Here is a 20,374-nt window from a genome sequence, read left to right as displayed (position 1 = left end):
TTAAAAAAACACACAGTTGGATGAGTGGGGAACATTTCAGAATGGTAAGTTATCTCTGGGAGTTGTCACCTTGAAGAGGTCGGGTACCACCTCCTATTCACCCCATCATCCCCTGAGCTCTTTCTCTTTTCCGAAACCCTGGAATTGGTTGCACAGAAATGTGATCCCTTAAAACACAATAACCACTTGAGCTTGCACCATATAGCACTTAGTGTGTGTCAGGCACTGCTCTACACACATGATGGCAAGCCTGTGAAGTAGGTGCACTGTGATTGTCCCCATTTTATAGACAGAGAAAGTGAAGCACAGAGAGGCTAAGTTATTGACCCAAGATTTTATAGCTAGCAAGTTGCAGAGCCAGGATGGTGCCTGGGATAGAAATATTCAGGAAGGAAGAAACTTCATTCCCAACCTCTGTCAGGAGTTAGATTTACCTGTTGGCCTCTGACCAACTTTAGGCTACAACTATCACCTGAAATTTTAAGCAGCCAATATCAGAGGCCATTAAACTGCGTTAGGGCATAAGTGAACACAAGCTCCCCCACCCCAGGTATCCCCTGAGCTTAATCTTCCTCCATCAGGTCATAGGTAGTGAAGGGGCAGCACTCATATCTACATAACTCTGTAGCCTGCACAGCGTTTAGCAATGCAGGAAGGTACTTAAAGTCTCCTAAATTAGCTTAAATTCATTCAGCTTTTCATTGATTTAATTATTGGTGCCTGGGATGCAAAGTTGCCCCACTTTAGAGGTCAAAGATGAAAGGTTCTCAGGGTCCATTTTCTACACATTCTAGATCTTTCATATCCCTCAATCTTCATATCCCAATTCTTTAATGCTCTTCAAGGGACCATCCATGGTAGACATCGTCCTTTAAGGAAGTGAATGCTTCCACTAAGCATATGTCTTATCTTTAAAATGATGAGATATAAGGCAAAATAGTGAGAAGTTCTCATTTTTGTCCTTGAAGAATGCACCAAAGATAGCCTTACAAGAGAAGTTTTAAGCAACAAAACAGAAGGCCCCTTCCATGTAACCTGTGGCTCCCTCTAGTCCGAGCATCCTTCCCACTTAGTTCTGACAGCCCTGGCCAAGGCTGTGGTCACTCAATGGCCCCCGTCAGCAGCTGCGGCTACACTGGGTTCCTCCTCAGAGCTCTTTGGTGAGGGGGACTGCTAAGTCTCACTCAGCTCAGTTCACAAACTTTGTCAAACTCCTGTGCCATGCCAAATCATGTGTTCGTCATGCAGAAGTGCAGAAGGGGTGTCTTTAGGCTCCTCTCAGTGTCTCTCCCCACCCCACCCTCCATAAAAATAAAATTCTTGTTGGACATTTTAAGCAGCCAGCATGGGATTCTTCTCGACAGGACTGCTGTTTCAGGGAATGCTCAACAAAAAAGCAAAACTACTAAGAAGGAAGGGACTCTTAGAAAGGGGTTCATATGACCAAAGATGTGAAATATTTGGGAAGGAAGAAGCCCCATTCCCAACCTCTGTCAGGAGCTAGATTTACCTGTTGACCTCTGACCACCTTTAGGCTACAACTGTCATCTGCAATTCCAAGCAGCCAACATGAGAGGCCATTAAACCAGGTCAGGGCATAAACGGTTTCCACCAGGATGGGTGTTTACCCTGGCTGGCTCTTCCTGATGGTGTGATGCATGAAACTGAACTTCAAACCTTGCTTGTTTGGATGCATAGCCCCTGCCTTTTCCTTTCTCCCTAAAGATCCTCAAGATTTATTTCAAGACTGACTTATTATGGCTACTTTTTAAATGCAATGATGAGGTTTCTCTCTCTCTCTCTCTCTCTCTCTGGACCCCTTATGAGGGAATTTGTACTCCATTGGCCTCCTCTCCTCAGCTGGAAGGCCTTGGATCACTCCTTCAGATCCAGGTAAACATCTTAGTACACTAAGTGCCAAGATTGACCTCATAGAGTGGATACAACATCAGAGGTGGCCAAAGCAAGCCTTAGAGCAGGATCTGCTGTGTTTGTGTCTATCAGAAGGAAGGGGTAAAGAGAAGTAAACACAGAAAATCACCCTAAGTCAATGGTTTCTGGCAGTCGAATGGACCTCCTGGTAGATTTCCTGGCAAACTTCTGGCCTCCTTCAATGCATTTAATGGCCTTCTTGATATCCCGAACCCAGGCATCTCTCTCTTCCAGGAAGGCTGCCTGGAAGAAGTGGTCCTGCTGTTTGGTTGTAGTGATCTTAAACACAAACTGAAAATCAAGACACATCCCATTAGGAATGACTTATTTCAAGGGGCTGGGGCCCCTCATGAAGCAGAGGCCATTGGCCTAAACCTGTTCTGGCCAAGAGACACCAAAATGCCAGGGTTGGCTGTGGGTGGTGGTGAGAGGGACAAGCCCAAGGAGCACCACCCACATTGAGGGTGATGCTTGCACCAAAAGGTGAGTGTCTGACCAGGGATTCACAGCAGCTCATGATGTCAACTCACCATCCTTTTGCCAAAGTCCTGACAAGGGCTAGTCAGAGTGCTCCCTTTCAGTGGGATCATTCCTTTGGGGCTGTTGTCACTTTTCTTCTTGTAGAATTCAATTCCATCTTCTAACAATACAACCCACATGGGTTTCCAGGTATTGAACATGCTCCCCTGTAATGACAACCAAAAGAGCTGAGATGGGCAGGGCTCTTCGCAAACTGTGTTTTCTTTCTGATAGGAAAGATCCTATATTTACTTACAGTTGGCTTTAAAAATGTTTTGTGACATCATCTTTGTTCCTTCAACCTAAGTCCTCTCAAATCAGTGACTTCTTGGGGAGTCATTCTCATTTCTACCCCCGGCTCTTTACTCAAGCTGACCCCACTCTCTGGAACACTCTTTCCCAACTCTGCCCTCTCCTCTTTCTCCCTTTGCCTAACCTCTCCGCATCCTTCAAGGCTCAGCTTGCCGACCTCATGGATGAGGCTTCCCAAACTGCACAGACCCACCCTGATCTCAGAGGCCCCTCCCGCTTTTCTCACTGATTATGCCACACATCCTGGAACTTTGCCATATATTTCCTCATATAGTTCTTTAATTGTCTTCATTATGGTTATCTTTCCTTCTCCATGGCAATTACATCATCAGGTACTTTCCTTGGCTCATGATACTGAGCACACAGGGGATGTTCATTAAAATAATAGAAAAGAAGATCACTTCTCAAACTGCCAAGTGCTAGCAGCTGTCACACCTCATTGAGAAGAGCAACCAATCCTTCTTACTGTCTACTTTATCCCCACCCAAACCCTTTCCTGCTATAATTTCCCCTGCACCTCCTTTTTTATGCCTGGTTCACATCACCAAGAACCACAAAGGAGCCACCTCACAGAAACATTCTCACCCTCACTATGTGTAAGAACTGCCGGAAGATCTTGCTTCTGAAAATACATCTTACACATGATCTTACAATTCTTTTTTTTTTTTTTTTTGAGGTCTTCATTTATTTTTACATGTTTAACTGACTATTTTGAGGAGAAAAAATATAAAAATGATAATTATTGGTGTTTGGTTGGAAGGGTTTTTATTTTTAAGGGTTTTAGAACATTTTAATTCTTGGAGGGTTAGTTAGAATTGGAGAAAGAATTAAATATCCTAAAGTCAAAATGTAGAAAGTTCTTTTCCTAGTGCCTTCCAAAATATGGTCTGCAAACCAATTAATCTGACTCACTGAAGATGGGTGTAAATAAAAGCTGGTTTTACCCCAAATTTGCCTTCACTTATAAGCTCTAGTAACACTGCCGAGATGGCTGGCTGAATCTTAGATGATATAGCTCAAGTGTTCTCTCTCTCTTTTTTTTTAGACAGGGCCTCTCTCTGTCACCCTGGCTGGAGTGCAATGGCATGATCTCGGCTCACTGCAACCTCCGCCTCTTGGGTTCAAGCAATTCTCCCACCTCAGCCTCCCAGGTAGCTGGGATTACAGGTACACATAACCATACCCAGCTAATTTTTGTGCTTTTTTTTCCAGTAGAGACAGGGTTTCACAATGTTGGCCAGGCTGTTAAACTCCTGACCGCAAGTGCCTTGGCCTCCCAGACTGCTGGGATTACAGGTGCGAGCCACCATGCCCAGCCAGCTCTATTGCTTCCTTAGTTCCCACACTTGGGCAAGCCACTTACCCTCTCTAAGGCTCAGTTCCCGGCACTCAAATGATAAGAATGACTACCGTAGCGATTCCTGGTATGTATAAAGTGAAATAATTTGGATAAGGCTTTATAAGTTTGAATGTGCTCTACAAACGAGAGGTTATATTATTAAATATCTTGAGAGATGGTCATGTATGAATGTCTTCCATGTTTTGAGTTTCCAACACAATAAACAGCTGCTCCTTCATCCTCTCTATTCTTGGAAAATGATAATGAACTGGTATCACTATCGTCCCAATGAGGGAAGAGTCAAAAGTATTTAGCCAGTTGCCATTTGGAGTAATGAATGGGAAAGCTGAGGCTCTGAGGCTCTGTATGAATGTATTTGTGAGGAACCACACCTCCCTTTGGTTTCTCTTCAGGTAGAATGAGGTTTGGAGTTGGAAAGAATCTGGCCTGCCTCACACTTGCAGGCCTCCTCCATTGTTGGATGACATGTCATACAATGATGCTTGAAGTATTTAGGATGCCTGAGTGTACGCCATGATTTGGGGTCAAACCTTGAACCTACATTTGAGCCTCATGTCAACCACTTATTAGTTGTACATGTCTTTGGGTAAAATGTTTAATTTCCTGAGGCACAGTTTTTTATTCTATTTTATTTTATTTTATTTTATTTTTTATGAGACGAAGTCTTGCTCTGTCACCCAGGCTGGAGTACAATGGCACGATCTCTGCTCACTACAACCTCTGCCTCCTAGGTTCAAGTGATTCTCCTGCCTCAGCCTCCTGAGTAGCTGGGATTACAGGCATGTGTCACCACATCTGGCTAAATTTTTGTATTTTTAGAGAGATGGGGTTTCACCCTGTTGGCCAGGCTGGTCTCGAACTTCTGACTTTGTGATCCACCTGCCTCGGCCTCCCAAAGTGCTAGGATTACAGGCATGAGCCACTGTGCCTGGTCTTTTTTTTTTTTTCTAAGAGAGAGATAATAATTCCATCTTAAAGCATAATAAGTATTAATGAGATTTAGATCACGTATAAAATACATATATATAAGTGCATAATGCATGCAATATGCTTATATGTGAACAATGTACATATGCATTATACAATGTATATATATTTTTAAAAATATATGTATGCATATGTTTTATATGTAAAGTGTGTAAAGACACTCTGTCAACTATTGCCACCCAACTATATGTTCCAGGGGGGCAAGAACTTACTTCACCATAATATTGCCAGGTGTTCAATCAATAATTCATGGAATGAATGGTTGTAATTAAAATGACATTATGACTATAAGAAAATAGTGGAGAAAATCTCCAGGACATTGGTCTGACCACAGATTTCTTGAGCAATACCTTACAAGCACAGACTACCAAAGCAAAAATTAGCAAATGGGATCACATCAAGGTAAAAAGCTTTTGCACAGCAAAGGAAACAGTCAACTAAGTGAAGAGACAACCCACGGAATGACAGAAAATATTTGCAAACTACCCATATGACAAAGGATTGGTAGCCAGAATATATCAGGAGATCAAACAACTCTAGAGGAAAAAAGTCTAATAATCCATTCAAAAAATGGGCAAAAGATTTGAATAGACATTTCACAAAAGCAGATATACAAATGGCAAGTGGGCATGTGAAAAGGTGCTCAAAATCACTGATCATCAGAGAAATGCAAATCAAAACTACAATGAGATATCAGCTCATCTCAGTTAAAATGGCTTTTCACCAAAAGGCAGGCAATAAGAAATGTTGATGAAGATGTGAAGAAAAGGCAATACTTGTGCACTATTGATGGGAATGTAAATTAGTACAACCACTATGGAAAACAGTTTGGAGGTTCCTCAAAAAATTAAAAACAGAACTACTGTTTGATCCAGCAATCTCACTGCTGGGTATATACTGAAAAGAAAGGAAATCAGTAGATGGAAGAGATATCTCCACTCCCATGTTTGTTGCAGAACTGTTCACAATAGATAAGATTTGGAAGCAGCCTAAGTGTCCCTTGACAGATGAATGGGTAAAGAAAGTGTGATACATATACACAATAGAGTGCTATCCAGCCATAAGAAAGAATGAGATCTTGTGATTTGCAATAACATGGATGGACCTGAAGATTATTATGTTAAGTGAAATAAGCCAGGCACAGAAAGACATCACATGTTCTCACTTATCCTTGGGATCTAAAATTCAAAACAACTGAACTCATGGGCACAGAGAATAGAAGGATGGTTACCAGAGGCCAGGAAGGGAAGTAGGGGAGTAGGAGAAGGTGAGGATGGTTAATGGGTACCAAAAAATAGAAAACAGAAGGAATAAACAAGACCTATGATTTGATAGCACAACAGCGTGACTATTGCCAACTTAATTGTATATTTTAAAATAACTAAAAGAGGGTAACTGGATTGCTTATAACACAAAGGATTAATGCTTAGTGGGGACAGATGCCCCATTCTCCATGATGTTATTATTATGCATTGCATACCTGTTTCAAAACATCTCATGTACCCTATAAATATACATACCTACTATGCACCCACAAAAATTAAAATGTTTAAAATAAATAAAAATTAAAAATTAAATCACATTATGTATTAATGAATAGATAAGACTGAATAAAGAAGACATAATGAGATAATTAACATAAGAATAGACACAATAAGTGTGACAATATTTCCTAAAATGATTCTATGGACCTCCACAGGACAATAGGTAGCACAGCTTTGGCCGGGGTGGAGGAAGGTGGTCCACGTTTGCACAACCAGGCTGCGCAGGAAAGATGACTTCAGGGGAGAGGAGAACTGTCATTCTATAGGAATTTTTTAAAATTTAGATAAAATGTATATACATCCACAGTCAGCCCATAAGGTCCTCATGAATCTCTACTTTCCATCTGATACATTTCAGGCTGATTCTCTGTGGTTTGTTTACTGCTCCCAAACCTGCCCACTGACTTCAGTTCAAGAATGGCCAGTAGAATCTATCTCAAGTGTCAATTCAGACTGAGTAGTAGTGGATGCCTGAGGCTGGTCTCAGTGGAAAAGTGTCCCACAGCCGTGTCTCCCATGGGCAAAGCAGCCATAAGTGGTGGCATGAACCCTGAATTTGCTTCCATCCCTTGGGCTAATCAGATTTTATCTGAATATGAATGTCAAAAAGAAACTCAGGCAGCAGTCTTATGTGCAGGCATGGCTAAGTTGTATGAAAACCACTGGCAAAAGATCTATAATGCCAGAATGAGGCTATCCACATCAATGTAGCCCTTAAGAAAGTCCTTACTTAAAATGTTTTCAGTTTGGGTTCATGCCAGCTGCCCCTTTAGCAATAAATTGGCCATTCTGATTAAAACAGGGAAGTCTCTATTTCTGGTCTATATTTTGGGAGAATTTTGGCAAAGGTCTATTTTTTAACCCATGATGTCACCCCATCATGACTACCACAAAATAGAATTATCCAGTTCCCAAGAGACCCTGCTGCTTATCTCAAAATACAAAGGGCCTCTATATAAAGGTCCAGTTGCCCAAAAGGAAGACTATTTATGCAAAGATAAATACTTGTGGGACTATCACTTTGCTTGTCCAAACATTTCCTTTGTTCTAGTTACTAAAATTATTTTCTAAATTAAAACACCCTATCTCTTTTCTGCATGGGCAGAATAACTATTCCAGACTAACACTGGATTATTTCCCTTTTTAAAAATGAGCGAGATAAGACACTATGCCAACACATGAAATAATTCCAGTCAAATGCCTTTCTGTTTTACATTTGAAGGAAACATATCTAGAATACAAAGAGCTCCTGCAAATCAATAAGAAAAGTACAAACAATCCTATTTTAAAACAGGCAGAAAGTATTGAGCAGGTAAATTAGTAAAGAAAACATCCAAAAGCTTATGAAAAAGTGTTCAACATTAACATTTATCAGGAAAATGCAGATTCAAATCATAGTAAGATATCTCTACGCATCTGCTAGAGTACCTAACATTTTAAAAGACAGAGAAGAATGAGACTTGACAAGGAGAGAGAATAACTGGAACACCTGTACATAGCTGGCAGGAGTGCAGAATATCACATCCTACTCAGAAAAAAAATATCTGGAGGTTTTATGCTAAAGCTAAACACATAGGTGTCCTTTGCACCAGCAATTTCACTCCTGGGCAAAAATCCGAGAGAAATGAATGCATATCGCCACAAAGGTTACATGTAAGAATGTTCATGGCACCTTCATTCATAGTAGCCAAAAATGAATAAGTAAAGTGTATAATATAATATAATACATAAATTCATTATTAACATAGTAAATGTATACTATGGAAAACAACTTAGCAATTTGAAAAAAATGAATCGCTAGCACCTGGTACGTCATAAATAAATCTCATAGGTGTTGAGTGAAAAGCAAACAAGCAAAACATGTACTTAGAGTATGATTGCATTCATATGAAGTTCAACAACAGGCATAGCTTATGAAAAATGTTACAATAATCGTTACTGAGAATGGGAGGATAGACTAGGAAGGGAACAATGGAACTTTATGGTATACTAGAAATGTCTCCATCTTTATCTGTGTGTTGCTTACATGAGGCATAGGTGTGTAAAAATTATGACACACTTTGTGTACCTTATTGTATGTAAGTTATCCTTCAATTAAAAAACAACGTTGTTGACTACAGGTCCTGTTAGTTAACTTCATGGAGGGGTATACAGTGATTATAATAACACCACCCTTCAAGTTGCTTCTATAGAAGGAAACTATTCCACATGAGTTACTTCTCTCACTTAGTCACTGGAAAAACAGCATATTCATGCAATGAATTGTCTTTGATCAAATCGTGGATTTTAATCCGCTATGCAGAATATTATTGAGTGATCTGGCATTAGTTGAATGTAAAACGTGTATTAGATGATGGCATTTTATCAGTAATAAATTTCTTAGGTGTGATAATGGCATTTGATTATATAGAAAAATGTCCTTTTTCTTAGAAGATGTATGCTGAAGTATTTGGGAGTGAGGTAGCATGATGTCTGCAAATTACTCTCAACTAACTCAACCTAAAATGATATGTGTGTGTATTTATTAGAAATATAGAGATAGGGAGAGACGAAGTAAATATGCCCATCCATTATCAATTGATTAATCTAGGTAAAGGGTATATGAATAATGGTACTAGTTTTCCCATTTTTCTGTGGGTTTGACTTTTTAAAATAACTTGGGAAAGTTATTAAATGAGTGAATAACATATGACTCTGCTATGTATTACAATTTAGAATATACTTTTAGGGAAATACATAGACACAGCTAGTTAATAAAGAATTTTTTAAATAACTGGAAATAAGAAAAGAAATACATGTTCTCAGAGCTAGAAATGAAAAGTTGGACTAGATGATTGCCAGAATCCCTTTTAAACCTAAAATTTAGTATCCAACCTCAGCACTAGGTGAGATTATTAACTGTCATCGTCACTCAGGGCTTTCGACCTTGAAATTGGGATGCGTCGGTAGAGCTAAGCCAGCATTGCATACCTTCAGTAGACAAAGCCTCTGGAGCCAACTGTCCAAAATGAGTTTACGTTTTTCTAATTCAAGTGCAGCCTCAGGGGTCTGACTCTGAAGAGGAAGTGTCATTTGGGATTCAGGGTCATTATACACAATGAAGAGGACTGTACTTTATGAAACAAGAGAAATCTGACCACTTAGAAAGCTTAAACATTCTTCCAGGCCTGATAGTGCTGAGTAAGGTCAGGGTGATGGAATCTGGGGAGGTTTCTCTCTCCTCTTTGCCGCTACTGCAGCTACCGATTTCTCTTGGACAACCTGGCAGCACCTCTCCTCGACTATCTCTACATTTTCCCCTTTCTGGCCCCAACCCACTTGATGCTCACCCAAACCTGAAAGTGTGATTATGGAATGTCCAAATGACAGAGGAATTTAGGATCATCTACCAGCACTGTCACCATATTGATAGAAAAGTGGAGGACCAGTTAAGTGATTGGCCTAATACATCTGACCAGTTAATGTAAAACTAAGACTAGAATCCAGGTCTCCTGATTCTCAGTTTTATGCTCTTTCCCTTCCCCTCTGATGCAATCTTCATTTTGGTTCTTGCATAACATTAAGTCATTCTGGAATCTGGATCAGTTTCTTTAGACCACTTAGCTAGCTATTTCACTTTAACAGAGATATATATATTTACACATACACACACACACACACACACACACACATATATATGTATATACACCTCCATATGCTATGTTTGTGTGTGTCTGTGTGTGTATAGTATATGTGTGTTTTCATCTATTATATGCCAAAACCTGTACATGTCCACAATGGGATGCTGAGTCAGTTTTAAAGTTTTCTGGTAAATAGCTGTTCATCATCATGGGACTGGTATCATTTGGCACCTAAGAGTCTGACATTGCATGACACCAAAAGAAGAAATCATAAAGAATGGGAGATTTAACCATATTAGGAATGAACTTCTCAGCTGGGTACAGTGGCTCATGCCTGTAATCCCAGCACTTTGGGAGGCTGAGGTGGGTGGATCACTTGAGGCCAGGAGTTCGAGACCAGCCTGAACAACATGGTGAAACTCTGTTTCTACTAAAAAATATACAAAAATTAGCTGGGTGTGGTAGTGCACACCTGTAGTCCCAGCTACTTGGGAGGCTGAGGCAGGAGAATCATTTGAACCCAGGATGTGGAGGTTGCAATGAGCATAGATCATGCCATTGCGCTCCAGCCTGAGCAACAGAGTGAGACTTCATCTCAAGAAAAAAAATAAAATAAAATTCTCTATATTTAAAAAACTACCACAACTGAAAAGCAAATGAAAATGCATAGATATTTGTATCATCATATGATTAAAATTTAATATCTTTAATTTTTTAAAACTCTTTAGAATAAGAAATATATAAACTCTCACAATTTTTTACATGGGAAAACAATATAAGCAAGCAATTCTCAAAAGAATAAATACCTGGGTCCAATAAAATATAATGGATTGCTTCAACAGCAATAAAAAATGAAAATTAAAATTAAATAAAATACAGTCTTTCTCTTTAATAATATTTTTTTAAAAAACTTGTAAGGTGTGGAAAAATGAGCGTGAGGGGAAAAAGGAGCTCTATGAGTCAGCAGTGTGATGTGTGCTGTCAAAAAAACCTAAACTCAATTGTGGTCATATAAATAGAAGTGTAATATCCAAAGCAAGGAAAATGATAATTCTGTCTTTAAATAAAGCATAGCCTGCAGGTGACCATGGGCTCTGGCACTGGATGGCTCAGACTCAAAGCCCAACTCTGCCACTTTCTAGTAATATGGCCTTGAGCAAGTTTTTAAACCTCATTTTCTCCATCTAGCAAGCGGATACAATGATATCTACTTCTTAGGGTTGTTGGGCGATGAAAACAATTCATGTAAATTGCTTAAATTAATATCTGGCATATAGTAATCATTCATTAAACAGTACCTATTCCTTACAGTTCTATGCTTATCAGGTGCCCCTGGAGAACTACATTGAGTTCAAGAGACCTCAAAGCTGCAGAGAAACCAGAGTCTGTTTGAAACAGAGCACCAAGATGGTATCATCTCTCTAACTATTGGAGAAGCTGGCTAGGTTTTAGCCCATAAAGGAACAGGCAGAGCAGGTGTGAACACCTGGATTGTTTTGAAGTCCCAGCAGGTGGAGGTTTTAGGAAAACAGTTTTCTGCATAACTTAAGGGAGAAAATTTAATTGGTGAGTTCCCTAACAAGAGAAGTATTCAAGCATGCTTGTTAACAGATGAATAAAAGAAATGCAAGCCACAGATGAGAAGTTGGATTAAATCTGTAACATCTCTTTCTACCCTGAGATCCTACCCATCTATTCCAAGGAGCCCACTGTCCCTCCTTTCCCCCTTTAGTCTTCTATTTCCAGGTGTCCCTGCCAATCCTTAGCTTCCTTGAAAGCCAAAAAATATAAATTTTGAAATATATTCTACATGATCATCTAAAAATGACTACTCCCTTGAAATTACTTTGCTTAAGACTTAAAAAAGTTACTCTAATGTAGAATCCTGATTCTTTGGTCTCAATGAGTCTATTTTAGGCAAGTTTCTTTATTTGGGACACGTTCATTCATCAAATAATGATAGAATGGCTACTATGCTTCCAACAGTGGCCTGGTTGTTGGGGTATAAAAATAATCAAGTCCAGGCGCAGTGACTCATACCTGGAATCCCAGCACTTTGGGAGGCCAAGGTGGGTGGATCACTTGACTTGAGGTCAAGAGTTCAAGACCAGCCTGGCCAACATGGTGAAACCCCATCTTTACTAAAAATATAAAAATTAGCTGGGCATAGTGGCACTTGCCTGTAGTCCCAGCTTCTCGAGAGGCTGAGGTAAGAGAATCACTTGAATCCTGGAGGTACCGGTTGCAGTGAGCCAAGACTGCACCATTGCATTCCAGCCTGGACTACAGAGCAAGACTCTATCTCAAAATACATAAATAAAATAAAATAAAATAAAATAAAATAAATAAAAACAAAACCAAACAAGACTCTGTCTCTGCTCTAAAATAGTTCACAATCTCACATGGGAGAGAGTGACCTCTGGGTCAGTGTGACGAATGCACAAATTGAGGTGTGTCTTTCTGTGTACACCCAGCATCACGGAAAGAAGCCACAACCAGTGGATAAGGGTTGGGGCGATAGGATATTTGTGTTTAGAACTCCTCTCAAATACTCCCCACAAAGTGAAAACATCTCTTTTAACTTCCCCTTTCCCTCAAATTTCTCTTTTCACATACTGATGTATGTATGGCTGGAATTCAAAGGAAAATTACACTGTGATCAAAACTACGTATCTAAAGCAGAACTGTCAGCTACTATTATCTATTCTCACATGGGACATGTTATTTTAAGTTGATGTTGCATTCAATTAAGCCCTTATGTCAGCTACAGCATAAATCACATCATCTAGTTTTCCAACCTGATCCATCAAATCACTGACATAATGTTCCAAACAAATGGTTGCTTTGTGCCTATATAAACTCACTGAAGGCAAAGGAACTAGTCTGTTTAGTAGCATATCTTTTACATAAGTGAACTCTTCCAGGTTGGAAAATTTCTCAGTGAAAACATATTAAACAAGCAACACAGAAATGGCACAGAGAATGCTTAACAGCATGATTTCTGGAGGCTTAGATTTAAGTTCAGATCTCAACTTTGCCTCTTCCAGGCTCTGTAATCTTAGGCAAGTTACTTAATTTTTCCAAGCATTAGTCTCCTCACCTGTAAAATGAAAGTAACAGAGTACCTGCTCCCCATTATTGTGAAGATTAAACAAGACAATATGCATAAAGCATTCAGCACAGTGGCCAGCACGTAGCAGACATTTGAAAAATGGCGATCATAGAGACAGGTAAGAGTACGGTTTTGCAGGCAACACTGCAGAGTCATTCTGGCATAAGGTTCTCCTGGGTACCACCCATCATCGTGACAGTGCTTTGGAAAAGAAAGTCACTTCAATACAAGCCTGCGAGGGCCACATAGAAAGTGGTTAGGCTCCGTGTGATGCTGGGCTACACTGCTGGGTTCCAAACCAGCTCTGCCACTTATTAACCGTGTGATTTTGGACAATGCCCTTTGCCTCGCTGTACCTCAATTTCCTCATCTGTTAAGTAAGGATAATTTTCCCTATTTTGCAGAGTTGTCATAAGCATGCTGTATAAATGCATTAAGGCATGAAATGCTTGGAACTGTTCCTGTTTCAGAGTAAACACCACATGCGTTAGCTATTACAATGATGATGAACCAGTAGGTGCAAATCACTTGAGATTATTTCACCCCACCTAGAAGACAAGGTAGACGCAGGATATAACTCCTGGGCCAGGACCCTGACTCTCCTGCTCTTTCTTTTGCCCCTGGATTTCCGCTTCTACCACAGCTTTCTGCAGCCCTTTTCTTTCCTGTCCCTGCTGCTTGCTCTTCTTTTTCCCATTACCCTGAGTCCTACGCTTTCTCCCAGACTTACAAGACATCCAAATCCCTCAGCTGCTTTCTGAGTCAGTCCTGCTGTGCCAAGTGCTTGTGGGGTTGGTTGTCCTGGAAACGACATAAACCTCTCAGAATGAGGCTGGTTTGAGACATGGCTTAGAGGAGTCTAGGTTATGCAGAGCATATAATTTTCTCCTCTTTTTTTTTTTCCAGCTATAATTATGAATATATCTAATTCAGTATTAAGTATTCAAGGACCTTCCAAACATATTTATTGCCCAGAAAGAAACCCCCTGAACAGAGAGGAAGGGAGGCTGAGGTTATTAAACCCAATCTTGCCACAATACAATTTGTTCATGCCTCACTCTGGCTCTAGTGAGTTCATCTGACCTTTCTTTTGCAGGCTGGGTAAGCCTCCCTTTCAGAATGCTGCCTGGGATCAATGAGATGGTAGGCTTTGCTCTTAGGGAGGCCTGGATTTTAATCCTAGGTCATCCTCTTGCCAGCTGTTTGACTGTGAGCGAGTCACTTATTCTCTGTGAGCCTCAGTTTTCTTATCTATAAGATGGGGATCACCTAGGGTGGTTAGGATTAAATGAGGTCATATTTGTATAGCAGCTCACTGTTCCATGGTGGGCTAGATGTGCTCTTTTTTAAAACAAAAAAGTAAGGAGAAAGACTCTGAGGAAAAGAGACATGGGTGTTACTTGGAATAAAAAAGCTGGAAAATGACAGAATCATGTATTTTCCCTTCCCGTCTTAACCACTGTCTTTATTAAGAGATCTTAATCAGGAAGCAAAAGAGGAAATCTGGATTATGAAATGTCAACAGTTATCTTACACAGAAGAAAAGCAGAAACATTTTACACTTCACATTATTGACTCCAAGATTTCTGACTTGACAAAATTCCTGCACTAGCATTTTCTAATGCTGTATTTTTCCCACCCAAAACATCTTATCTACAATAAAATTATTCCATAAAACAAGACACAGGACAAAGATGTTCTCTGTTACTACCCAGGTATCTTGAACTGCATAAGAGAAAAAGGTGAATGGAGGGAGATTCGTTTTTTTTTTTTTTTTTTTTTTTTTTTAACGCTTTAACATCAAAAACCATAGCCAAGGCTTCTAACAGTCTTTTCAAAGATTTTTATGGCCCTTCCTTCATGATTAATTTGGCAACCAACCCGGGAACCAGTACATACTCCCATTAACATCTAGGAGAGGCCCCACTAACTACTGAAATGTATATTGATGCTGATACGAATAATTAGTGTCTTATGCAGCTAATGTGACACCAGCTATGTGACACGTTCCTGACATATACAGTTTTTAACCCATACATGAGTTACTGAAGGAAATTTGATGCCTAAAGAAGTTAAGAACTTTAATACCTTCTTGGGAAATTCTGTCTTTAGGTTTAGTTCTGCAGCTGACAAAGGGAATATTTCTGGACCAAACATTTCTCAAAAATCTCAAATGAGACACTGGGAGCTATGTGAGAGTGGAGGGTGGGAGGAGGGAGAGCTTCAGAGAAAACAACTATTGGATACTAGGCTTAGTACTTGGGTAACAAAATAATCTGTACAGCAAATGCATGTTACAGGAGTTTACCTCTGTAACACACCTGAACATATACCCCGGAACCTAAAATACAAGTTTTAGAAGAATAAAAAAATAAAAAGAGAATCTTAATGCATTATATCAGGGAGTATTCAAAAGGTCCCAGAGAAAAATGCAAAAATTATGGAAGATGTAACTTGTAAACATGAAAATTATGGAGATATAAAAAATTTCACTGTTTAATTCCAGGTACATTTTCTAGATTGGCTTTTATAATCTGAGAGAACTACTCTCACTAATTAAAAAGTATTTTTTAATTTAAATCCCAGGTGCTTGACAACCCTGACTCTATCATCCCCATTTTTTAGTGAGACAGCTTCACTTATTTGAAATTTAGTCTTCATATTTTTGTAATTTAGGGAGATTAAAATATGAGCATACAAGTTTTATAACAGCAATTTTCATTGCAATATATTTTTAATTGTTTAAAAAACAAACAAAAACTTGCAGAAATGTTTCCATTCACTTGCTCTTCTCAGGATACTAGCACAAGTGATCAGGAAAGTAATAAGTCAACATTCATTATTACTAGATCTCACCAATTATTACTGGCGCCTGTTGCAAGGAATCTTTTATGCCTCTACATATATGCGTATCTTTTCCAAAGGATGTTTCAAAGTACAGCTGGCTAGAGAGATTAGCAGCTAAGGGCCCACTTATTCTCCAGTACCAACTCAGAACTTTCACCATCACAAATACACTGCAAATCCTAACTTAGAATAAATTTTCCTTAAGAAAATGCTGGAGTAATGAACAAAGGTCAGTGCCATGAGTCAGAAACCTAGGCATCAGAGAAGGAGTTGCTGGTCCCAACTGTCACACCCATGTGACTTGGGGCAATTGCGGAGCCTTCTGGGTCTGTCTCCTCTTCTGCAAATGGAGGAATTGGGCCAGATGACCTAAGGTCCCTCCAGCCTGAAGTCAAAATGGAAGCAGGCAGCAATGTGTGCTCTTTTACCCCCCTTACAGGTAGAACGTTGCAGGCTAAAACGTGAAACCAATGAATGGCCTAAAACAAACTTACATTTGCTGTTCATTCAATTAAAAAGCTAGGCATCTGAAGGAAGCCACTACATTCAGCTCAGTTCTGAAACAATCCACTCACTAAGGTTACTGTGAGCATATCTGTGTGTACAGATGTGGCCCACAGGATGCCGAGTCACTTATGTGTGAATTCACATCCCGGGGAGCTTCCACAACAACACAGCACACACTCAGCATCTGAATAAAGACCAACAGTGCTAAGAAAATTCCTCATACCATACCAGGAAGGCTAAGCCTTTTTCAGTACACTAATCTTTAAAATAGTGCATCTACCACCTCGCTGTCACATTATGCAAATTTACTAAAAATTGTGAGTGAAGAGATGTCAGCCCAATTAAAAAAAAAGATGAGGTTTTTTTACATGTCAATTCCAAGAAGATGGCCCAAGAAATAACCTGTAATTACTGTATTATTATACCAATTCTTTAATCACTTTTTTTCCCTTCCCTCCCAAAACAAAATAACTGAGGGGAAGGGGGATTTAAATAAAAAAACGAATAGTCTCTCCACATAACCTCTATTGGAGAGGAGTATATCTTTTGACAGAACACATTTGTGTGGCTCTTAAAAAAGATATTCTAAATCTGGAGGGAGTTAGCCTAGACCCCCACCTTCCAGACCATGCCATCTGGAATTCTCAGACCATAAAATCAAACTGTAAGGAAGCCGGGGCTGGATGAGTATCTCCACTTTCCTAACCCCATTCCAACATTCTATGTGCTACCACGCTCTCCTATTTCAACCCAATGGATGAGCAGGAAACATTCCTAAGATGAGCAGGTAGCCCGTGGAGCTGGACCCAAGCCTCCCCAGCCCATGGCCAGTGACAACCTTGTAAATGGCACCTCTGCTCACCTTCTTCACAAGGTAGCCCTCTCTGATCCGCTTTGGTTCCATGCTGGCTGGACAGGCAGATGCAAAGGTCACTCTCAGTCACCTCCTCTCAGCAGCTGGGCCTCCTCTGCGCACTGAGGTGGCTGTGGGCTGCCTTTTGTACCTCGGATCGCTTTCACAATTTCCCTTCTGCTGGCGGTCGCATGATCACATCCTCTTCCCCTCACTGGAGTGGAAGATCAGAATAAGGAACTGCAGAGAAAACCACCCATTCTTTGCTAATGCTGGAGAAGACTTATTAAAACCACAGTTGGGTTGAATAGTTACCTAAGGTAAATTCTTACTACCATACAAAAAATCACTCTTTTAAAGGGAAAAAGAAGTGATTAAAGGAAGAGGAAGATGAACAAGAAAAACTTGTTGGTGGAAATTGTCTTGATTAGGGATTATTCTTGAGATCCTGGAAATGCCTAATAAAAATGCCAAGAAATTTAGAACCATCTGGTTAACGTAACATAGTTAACTCCTAATTGAGTGCTGGCCAGGAGCGGTGGCTCACGCCTATAATCCCAGCACTTTGGGAGGCCGAGGCAGGTGAACCACAAGGTCAGGAGTTTGAGACCAATCTGGCCAACATGGTGAAATCCTATCTCTACTAAAAATACAAAAACTTAGCTGGGCATGGTGGTGGACACCTGTAATTCCAGCTACTCGGGAGGCTGAGGCAGAAGAATTGCTTGAACCCGAGAGGTGAAGATTGCAGTGAGCCGAGATCACGCCACTGCATTCCAACTCAAGCGACAGTGCGAGACTCCATCTCAAAATAAAAATTGAAATTAAAAAAAAATTTTTTAATTAATGAATGCCTACTTCTCTCTATGCCAAGCCCTGTACCATGTGTTTCTCAGCCTACTTATTTTAAATTAAATTAGGCTGCACATAGGCTGGGCGTGGTAGCTCACACTTACTTGTACTCCCAGCACTTTGGGAGGTCCAGGCGGATGGATCACTTGGGGTCAGGAGTTCAAGATTAGCCTGGCCAACATGGTGAAACCCCATCTCTACCAAAAATACAAAAATCAGCCGAGCATGGTGGCGTGTGCCTGTAATCCCAGCTACTTGGAAGGCTGAAGCAGGAGAACTGCTTGAACCCAGGAGGTGGAGGCTGCAGTGAGCCGAGATGGTGCCACTGCACTCCAGCCTGGGCGACAGAGCAAGACTTCATCTCAAAACCAACAACAACAAAAATGAATCTGCATGTGAAACCCATAGGGAAGGTATATTATTTTCCTTATCTTAGGGATAAGGAAACTCAGTCTCAGAGAAGAAAAATTGTCTTAAGTTGATGCTGCAGGTCACAGGGGAAAGCAGAAGACCAGGGTGCCACTGCCTCGCATCAGGAATGAGAACAGGTGTTCCACATTGACGGCTGATCCCACAGTCAGCCTGTAAAAAGAAGTCCATCATCAAACACGTTTTTAAGAAACAGTATATAATGGTCCCAGGTTGGCAACTCTTCTCAATGATGAACAAATTAAAAACCCTCGCCCTGCCAAAGTACTACAGCAAACAATCCTATAATGGTGTTTCCCAAACTTACTTGGCCATAGAATTCTTTTTTGAACAATTTCTATTAATATTTTTTGTCATAGATTGAATTTGATCTCCCAAAAAAGAAGTCCTAACCCGCAGCACCTCAGGATGCATCCTTATTTGGAAATAGGGTCATTACAGATATAATTAGTTAAGATGAGGTCATACTGGAGCAAGTGGGCCCTTACTCCAATGTGACTGCTGTCCTTATAAGAAAAGGGCATACAGAAAACAGCCATGTGACAACAGAGTGATGCGTTTACAAGCCAAGGAATGCCAAGGATGGCCAACAGCCCCCAGAAGCTGGAAGAGGCATGCAATGATTCTCCCCTAGAGCTGCAATAGAGAACATGTCACTGCCAACACTGTGATTTCAGACTTACAGCCTCCAGAACTCTGAGACAATACATTTCTGTTGTTTTACGACACCAGTTTGTGGTACTTTGTTATGGCAGCCCCAGGAAACCAATACAATTCTGAAAAGCTACTATTTCATAAAACAAATTTTGAGACACATTAATCTGGCCATGTGAAAATGAGCAAGTTTGTTAATTACTTTGTGCCTCTGTTTTCTCATCTGTAAAATGGGAATAACACCTCTCCAATGAGGTCATTCTGAAGATTAAATAAGATACATGCGGAAGTATTTAGAAGAGTGTCTGAAACATAACAAGTGTCCATAAATAACAGTTATTCCTCATCTTCAAGGCAAGTCTCCATTATCCTAGAGCTGATCTTTTTCAATGATAAGTTCAACAGAGATGATAAAAGTAATCGTAGGGCCAGATTTTCCTCATTACACCAGTCAGTGTTCTTTCACTGCTATCAACAGATAACAACTCTGGCTAATAGAGGCAAATAGGAATTTACTGGAAGAGAATGGGGTGAACCACGGACTGAAGGAAAAATGAAGACTGGGGTCTTTGAAAGAACAAGAATCAAGGCAGTTGTGGGGCTCCAGGAAGCAAGACACCAAGATGAAAGTTTTGGACTCTGTGGTAGTCTCCAGGGATCAGGCCTCTGATTGGCATAACTTGGCCTAGTGCTCCTCTCTCAGGTGTCTGAAGGGAGAAGATGTGAACCGACAGCCCCAGGAGGACCATGCTCAATTTGGGAAGGGAGGTGTCCTCTAAAGTAAAACCAAGTTGCTAATAACAGTAGAAGAGATATGGCCCCTAGGAAGGCAAAACTGACAGACAT

At 40.3% G+C, this 20,374-nt stretch overlaps 1 protein-coding gene across 1 annotated transcript in view; it reads right to left on the bottom strand.

Moving 5' to 3' along the window:
* The window catches only part of PLEK (pleckstrin), a 32,500-nt gene extending 14,677 nt beyond the window's left edge, over window positions 1-17,823 (bottom strand). Inside the window, exons 1-3 of the mRNA XM_012475606.3 lie at window positions 17,603-17,823; window positions 2,463-2,618; window positions 2,042-2,223 (exon numbers count right to left, since the gene is read on the bottom strand). Of these exons, the coding sequence (XP_012331029.1) occupies window positions 2,042-2,223; window positions 2,463-2,618; window positions 17,603-17,644 (380 nt within the window). The 5' untranslated portion in view covers window positions 17,645-17,823. The remainder of the gene's footprint in view (window positions 1-2,041; window positions 2,224-2,462; window positions 2,619-17,602) is intronic.
* Between the last annotated feature and the right edge of the window lie 2,551 nt (window positions 17,824-20,374).

The sequence above is a fragment of the Aotus nancymaae genome, unplaced genomic scaffold, assembly GCF_030222135.1.
Source record: "Aotus nancymaae isolate 86718 unplaced genomic scaffold, 86718_ANA_hifiasm-v0.15.2.pri h1tg000057l, whole genome shotgun sequence".
Taxonomy (NCBI): domain Eukaryota; kingdom Metazoa; phylum Chordata; class Mammalia; order Primates; family Aotidae; genus Aotus; species Aotus nancymaae.
Note: the sequence above shows the minus strand (reverse complement) of the source record. Positions and strands in the feature narration are given on the sequence as shown.